The following is an 8,051-nucleotide window of genomic DNA, read 5'->3' on the forward strand; positions in this document are numbered from 1 at the left end:
AAATACCACAGCAGCGGTGTGGAGTAGTGGTCAGGGCTCTGGACTCTTGACCTGAGAGGCGTGGGTTCAATCCCAGGTTGGGGGGACACTGCTACTGTACCCTTGAGGAAGGTACTTTACCTAGATTGCTCCAGTAAAAAACCCAACTGTATAAATGGGTAATTGTATGTAAAAAGAAAACAAATGGAAGTCGCCCTGGATAAGGGCGTCTGCTAAGAAATAAATAATAATTGTAAGTAATTATAATGAAAAAACAAACAAACAAAAAAAAAAACACTTCCTTGTTTTTATTTTTAAAAAAGTGAATTTTCTAAAAAAACGGAAAGGCTTGTCGTGGCTTGATATTCCGTCACAATCTTTTAATAAAACTGTTTGCCAGGAACACACCTCAGCAAGTCCGTGGGTTGAAGGGCAGCTGTAAGGGTAACAGTTAGACAGGGAAGGAAAAGAGACTCCTATTGCATTGCAGCTTCATCCATTCCAGGTTTTATTAACTACCAGCTTGCTCAGCCCCCAGTGTATAGGTAACAAGCTCAATCTGATTAAATGGATCAAACCGCTATGCAATGGAAGTCTCATTACCATCCCAAGTTTTATTTAATATGAGCTTGATAGGTACAGCTCAGGTGTGTCTTATTAAGCTTGTAGTAAAACCAGGGACGGATCAGCCAGCCCAGCGGCTCAGCCCTCGTTCGCTGCCACCAGCTGCCCCACGGCCTCCCTCACGTACACGGACTGGATCTCCTTGCTCTTGAGGCAGAAGTCGCAGGCCCACACGGCTGCGCTCTCCCTGGTCAGCAGCCCGTAAGCCGGCTCCGTCATGCCGGTGCACTCGCGGTGAAACCACTTCTGGCACGAAGCCTCGCAAAGGATGGCGTCCTGGTCATCGTGAACCTCCGACAGGCAGAACCCACAGGGGCACTCCGCGGGGGCTCCGGGCTTGGAGCGGCTCCCCTGGGGAGGGTGAGCTGGGAGCTGGGGGGGCTGGTCCTGCTGGCTCGCAGCCCCAGCAGAGGAGGAGGAGGAGGAGGTGGAAGTCGTTGAAGGAGGAGGAGGAGCTGAAGAGGACGCAGGGTTTGCGCTGGCGTTTCCGCCGCTGTTGTGCTGGCTGAACGCCCCGCCTCCTCCTGGGGTGTTTGGCTGCTGGGCGCTAGGGGTGGAGGGCTGCTGTAGCTGCGGTGCTGGCGGTTGTTGCTGTTGGGGGGGCTGACCCCCGTTCACAGGCCCGGGAACGGGTCCCGAGCCGGGGGGAGAGGCGTTGGGAGGGGGCTGGTCCGGGTGAAGTCCTGGGTGATTCGGAAAGCTTCCACCTAGAGCGCTGGCAGACTGGGCGGGAGGAGGGGGAGGGGGTGGCGGAGGGGCTGGGTGGCTGGACTGCTGCTGCTGGGGTGCGTTGTGGAAGTTTTTGGGGTCCTCTCCCCCAGCTCCTCTTCCTTCACCCCCGGGGGTGCCGGGTCCAGGGTAGGGGGCGTCAGGATTGGGGAAAGGGTGCGGCAGGCTGCCCATGCTGTTCATGTTATTGTGGTTCCCTCCTCCTCCCATATTCCCCATGCCTACCAAGCTGCCCATGCTCCCCATGGCGTTCGGGGGCTGTCTGGATCCCGGGGGGCTGTTGAAAGGGTGCCCCCCTTGTCCCATCACCCCTGGCTGGGGAGGCCCAAACCTGGGGTGCCCCCCTCCTCCCAGTCCTGGAGACAGCATGGGGTGCATCTGGCCAGGGTGCATGGGGCCTGGGGGGCTAAAATTGGGAGGCATGTTAAACCCAGGGGGGAAGCCACCCCCTCCTCCTCCTCCTCCTCCTCCTCCTCCTCCCCCCCCTCCAGGCTGCCCAAACCCCAAATTGAACCCCCCCGGTCCCATCTGGTGATGCGGCGGGAAAGGGGGTCTCCTCATCTGCTGCTGCGGGCCCCCCCCGAAGGGCATCCTCATCCCCCCCACGCCCCCTCCGTACCCCCCCGGCCCTCCAGAGCCAGGGCTGTGCATGAAGGGGCCCCCCTGGTTTGGGGGGCCGGGCTGGGGTACCCCGCCCCCGCGGGCTGGGGGGCCGAAGTCATCCTCAAAGGGGTTGGAGGCAACCAGGTGATCCACCATGGGAGTGGGGGGGGGAGCGAACTCCGAGATGTGGGAGAAGGCAGCAGCGCTCTGGAGCAGAGAGAGGGGGGGGGGGGGGGGGGGGTAGATATGTTTACTTATTTATACATTCATGTTCACCTCTTATTTGCAACATTAGCACTGTTCCCACCCCCTTCACCTTGCATCACTCATGTCTTATCGGAGTGGTTAATACGTTTGTTTTAAAAGAAGTGTAAAATCCTACACACCATTTGATTCATAAATGCTCAAAACTTTACAGGGATGGCAATCAGACTCCTATTGCACAGCAGTTTCCAGGTTTTATTACCAGCTTGATCAGCCCCATGTACAGGTAACAAGCTCAGGTGTGTCTTATTAACATAGTAAAGCCAGGAATGGATCAGACTGCTATGCGATGGGAGTCTGATCCTGTAAGATATCGCTTCACTCTGACTCTTCACTTACCTGCGCACTGGATTTCCTCTTCTTCTTCTCTGGACTCTTCATCTGCAGCCCTGCGGAGAGGAGAGGAGGAGGAGAGGAGAGTTCAATCTGTACTGGGCAGCTTTCTAAACCTTTGCAGTCAGACCTGTTTCGTATCCCTCAGCTGATGCGCTATCCTCGCACTACTGCACTGCTAACATGTCACTGTAGATCTAACTTGCTGTGATCCTAACTGGCTGCATCCTAGTTCATATTGTATTCTAGTAGTGTTATTATTATACACAGCATCCTAGTTCATATTGTATTCTAGTAGTGTTATTATTATACACAGCATCCTAGTTCATATTGGATTCTAGTAGTGTTATTATTATACATAGCATCCTAGTTCATATTGGATTCTAGTAGTGTTATTATTGTACATAGCATCCTAGTTCATATTGTATTCTAGGAGTGTTATTATTATACATAGCATCCTAGTTCATATTGGATTCTAGTAGTGTTATTATTATACACAGCATCCTAGTTCATATTGTATTCTAGTAGTGTTATTATTATACATAGCATCCTAGTTCATATTGTATTCTAGCAGTGTTATTATTATACACAGCATCCTAGTTCATATTGGATTCTAGTAGTGTTATTATTTGCACTTACTGTAAACTACACTGTATTTAAATATGAAGCTTGCATTGTAACCCTGTGCTGCCCTGTAACACCTGTGTGAGTCGCCTGGGATAAAGACATCTGACGAATAAATAAATAAATAAATAAATACATACTAAAGCATTAACAGCTGCATTGTAAAAATACAGTCAGGTCTGCTAAATATCACTGCAAAGGACTGACCACAGAGTCTCTCAGATCGCTGACGGGTGTGAAGCAAATTTATAAGCGAGACATTTTCAAAGTTTTACAGTACATGCTAAAACAAATACCAGAACACAGCCACAACAACATGTACTGAAACTTTTGATAACTTTTAAAATAATAAAAAAAAACAAGTGCCAGGCCGCCGTCAACAGGTGGGAAAATAAAATCAATTCTCAAATAAATACTGGTGTCTTCCAGTTTTAAAATCATTACCGCTATGAGGAAGAAATACTTTGAAAGTGAGCAAATGTAACTAGAAACAATACCGAAAGTATTTTGCTCTCTCTAGTGTCATATTCCTTCAAATACTGTCGATTCTGAATAAAATGGACTGAAATATAAAAATTATTTTTTTAAAAACTGTTCTCCGTGTTGTCAGGACTGTGTGTCAGGTGTTTACCCCCCGTCCTCATACAAGCGTCCCGGGTATTCCCCAGCACGATCAGCGGCTGTTTTATTTCTGAGAGGCTTTTGCCTCCAGACACAGGTTTGCTCTTATCAAACGGATCCATTTCAGCTCAGGATTTTAATAACCGCAGCACGTCACTGTCTGAAACGAGCAAGATAAACAAAGCGCAGGTATTCGAAAACATCTCACTGCGCCACCTTGTGGAATTTATTGATTATTTATTTATTTATTTTTTAAAAACTTCTTATGAATACGAGTTAGGCTTGTTGCCATGGAAAAACAAGTCTGCAACTCGGGCTGCGTTCCTCGAAATCGCACCTCGACCGCGTTTTTCACAGGGGGTGCTCCGAGACACAAACACAGCACAAGAGGGTGTATACAGTTGTAATTTATAGCATTTGACTTTATACGACATTGCAATCATACCAACTAATGTAAAACGCTATGTGAGTATCAGACATTCATTCATATTATTATTATTATTATTATTATTATTATTATTATTCAGATGCCTTTATCTAAGGTGTTACAATGCAAAAACATCAATAAACAGTGTAGTTTCCAGCAAAAAAACACTACTCGAATACAATAGGAGACAAGTTTGGGTTAAAACGTGCTCAAACAAACCGAGTCGTCCTATACACACAGTCGAGTCGCGCTATTGGAATGTCGCGCATTCTATCGTACCTGCTTTGGCTCGCTTGCTCTGCCCCGTTGCCGACTGCAGCTTTCCTGGATCGGCGGCCATCAAGATCGATTCATGGCGCGCATTTTCTTACCGAGGGAAAAAAAAAAAGACGTCTATATATTATATATACAGACTCGGCGAATCCAGAACAACGAACCGACACCGCAGAGGCGTCTCCGGGAACGGTGCCCCCCCCCGGGCGGTGTGCAGTGGGGGTTGCCCCGGAGCTCCTGTGCCGCTCCGGCGGGAATCGGAGAAGACTCGTACACGGTCGGTAATCGTGCAGAATTAAATTAAACGTGTTTTGAAACCGGGGTGCAAACCGGAGGCGTGCTGTTAATATCTTCAAACGAGCCGCCTGAGTGACATCATCATTATTATTATTATTATTATTATTATTATTACAGTCTCTGATAGGCCCCCCCCCTCCCTCTAAAATCGCTTTTGCGGGCGGGTTTCGCTACAGCGAACACAGACGCGGTGGTTTCGCTTCATCGCCTCCGACTCCGTTTTGTTTTCTACTCGATATCTCGAAGCAAACAAAATAATTATTATAAATTAAACCCGAAAAAAAATCGGTAAGAGCGACACCCGGCGCCGGACCCGCTCGCCATGGAAACAAAGAGGGGCCTCGACGGTGACGTACACACGGGAAGCCAGCATGTTGGATATACAGGGAGGGGGGGGGAGAGATCGTTAGTCTATTTTGCGCGGTCACTGGTGTGCTCACAAAATATTTTTCCAACACACACCAGCTTGGAATTTACTAAATATAGGCGCGCATTACGAAATCCGTGTTCAGCGGCTGTGTATTTATTATCATCTTATTGTTTGGGAAAATACCATTCACGCCTGGTACGAGAATGGAACATTCGAGGGCGTCTGACGTGCGCAACGGGGGTGGTGTGGTTTTACATTTAATTGTAAACGTGAAGACGGCACGTTTATTTCCACTATAATTGTAATCTTTGTTTGTTATATTTCTAAGGAGTATTGTTTTTCCCCCCCAGCAGGGACTTTAAAACTCGATGTGGTTGAATTAGACCCAAAGTTTGCGCGCCACGTTCCCTCCCCCATATTTGGGATGATCCGTTTTCCCGGTTTGGAATGTGCGGGACGCTGGAGAAACGCAAGGCAGGCTGGGGTTTGTAGTTTGTTATTATTATTTTTCCACGCCGACCCGACTCTGAATTCAACCCTGTGCAAAATCACCACATCCATTGACTTCACCAAATCAATTCCATAAATCCTTAAAAATCAAGCAACAAATACATCAATACCGGTCCAATGTCTTATTCTGCAGTCAGGTTTGAACGACAGAAATCCAAACTTAACTTTTTAACTTCTACTAGATCGTAACGTAGAGAATTTCCCCCGACAAATCGCAGTCAAAATACTAATTGTAACGTCTGGCAATAGTACTGTCAGTGTAGTCATAGTATCATAAACTAAAACTAATCCACCTTTTAGTGAGGAAGCGTCGCACTGCTTACAGTCGAGAGAGATCTGTATGTGCACACTGCCGATCAAGGTCATAGCGATTTCTTAATCATAGAAATTAAAGCTGGATACTCCAATCCAGGGATCGGCAACCTTGGCAGATTCCATGACAGGTCTTTGTTCCAACCAGATCATTCACTTTTGAATTGACCGGGGCACCGCCATTCCATTCACGAAGGAATGCTCCGGTTGGAACAAAGTCCTGTAATGGAATTCAATGGAGGTGCGCACGTTTCCGGTCCTTCATTCTCAATTAGACCCAAAAGCACCACGTTCACTGGCTTCACCTACTAAACGAATCCTTAAAATGGAAGAAAAAATAAATGCACAACAGTCCACATTGGAATTATTTTTAATCGCTTCAGAATTCAACAGCATCCACTCTGGCACGGTCACGTTTGCTGTGGCACACCCACACTCACACACACACACAATCATCTTCCTTCTGTAAAGAATTAGTGCCTGCTGTTTATTATTAGTTTATTTAGCAGACGCCTTTATCCAAGGCGACTCACAGAGGCTAGGGTGTGTGAACTATGCATCAGCTGCAGAGTCACTTACAACTACGTCTCACCTGAAAGACGGAGCACAAGGAGGTTAAGTGACTTGCTCAGGGTCACACAGTGAGTCAGTGGGTGAGGTGGGATTTGAACTGGGGACCTCCTGGTTACAAGCCCTTTTCTTTAACCACTGGACCACACAGCCTCCTTGTAAACACCCATCTCCCCTGTCCCATTGTCTTCAATGCTGAACGTCGTTCTCTCATCACAGAGTGATAAATACCCCAGGAAGTGTTAAAGTGTGAAGGATCTCTCAATGGCTCCAGTATCGGTATTTATGAATTCACCGGCATTTTTCACTCTCCTTTCCTCTGCTCTGATCTCTCACACTCATCTTTCCTCTCGCACATTGCCACTCTGGTTCTGTTTCCAAACTCTAAGGTGCTGGTTCAGGGCGGGACATACAGGGCAGGAAGTGGGGTGACGTCACTTCCTGGAGTTGCGCTCGTCTTCCTCCTTCTCCAGCTTGTAGGCGGGTCTGTATTTGACCACGCCCCTCTCGTCGACGAATCGCAGCGCAGGATTCTTGGAGGTGTTGTCTGTGCTGCCCAGTGAGGTGTAGCTGGAGAGAGAGGGCTTGGGCTTTAATTTATTTCTTTGAAAATAGGTTTGACTACACAGTTTACTGTGCTTTTACCACAGCATACTGCAGTAAACTTTGAGAAGGGTTCATTATCTTCTCTGTGCTTTACTACACTGTGCTGTGCTTTTACCAGGGGGATACCACAGCAGTAAACTTTGAGAAGGGGGCTGGTTCATTATCTTCTCTGTGCTTTACTACACTGTGCTGTGCTTTTACCAGGGGGATACCACAGCAGTAAACTTTGAGAAGGGTTCATTATCTTCTCTGTGCTTTACTACACTGTGCTGTGCTTTTACCAGGGGGATACCACAGCAGTAAACTTTGAGAAGGGGGCTGGTTCATTATCTTCTCTGTGCTTCACTACACTGTGCTGTGCTTTTACCAGGGGGATACCACAGCAGTAAACTTTGAGAAGGGGGCTGGTTCATTATCTTCTCTGTGCTTCACTACACTGTGCTGTGCTTTTACCAGGGAGATACCACAGCAGTAAACTCTGAGAAGGGGGCTGGTTCATTATCTTCTCTGTGCTTTACTACACTGTGCTGTGCTTTTACCAGGGAGATACCACAGCAGTAAACTTTGAGAAGGGGGCTGGTTCATTATCTTCTCTGTGCTTTACTACACTGTGCTGTGCTTTTACCAGGGAGATACCACAGCAGTAAACTCTGAGAAGGGGGCTGGTTCATTATCTTCTCTGTGCTTTACTACACTGTGCTGTGCTTTTACCAGGGAGATACCACAGCAGTAAACTTTGAGAAGGGGGCTGGTTCATTATCTTCTCTGTGCTTTACTACACTGCGCTGTGCTTTTACCAGGGAGATACCACAGCAGTAAACTTTGAGAAGGGGGCTGGTTCATTATCCTCTCTGTGTTTTTCTCAGGGGATACTCTCTCAGTTTTGTAAGCCAGCGCGGTGTGGTGATC

The 8,051-nt window shown here is 47.6% G+C and overlaps 1 protein-coding gene across 1 annotated transcript; it reads right to left on the reverse strand.

Annotated features, from left to right (window-relative positions):
• Positions 1 to 272: 272 nt before the first annotated feature.
• On the reverse strand, positions 273 to 5,273 carry LOC117965055 (pygopus homolog 2-like). The gene is made up of 3 exons (XM_034909986.2): positions 4,484 to 5,273; positions 2,539 to 2,588; positions 273 to 2,142 (listed from the first exon to the last, which is right to left on the reverse strand). The coding sequence occupies exons 1-3, from the start codon at positions 4,542 to 4,544 to the stop codon at positions 682 to 684; spliced, it is 1,572 nt and encodes a 523-aa protein (XP_034765877.2). The 5' UTR covers positions 4,545 to 5,273; the 3' UTR covers positions 273 to 681.
• Between the last annotated feature and the right edge of the window lie 2,778 nt (positions 5,274 to 8,051).

The sequence above is a fragment of the Acipenser ruthenus genome, unplaced genomic scaffold (assembly GCF_902713425.1).
Source record: "Acipenser ruthenus unplaced genomic scaffold, fAciRut3.2 maternal haplotype, whole genome shotgun sequence".
In the NCBI taxonomy this organism is placed as follows: Eukaryota; Metazoa; Chordata; class Actinopteri; order Acipenseriformes; family Acipenseridae; genus Acipenser; species Acipenser ruthenus.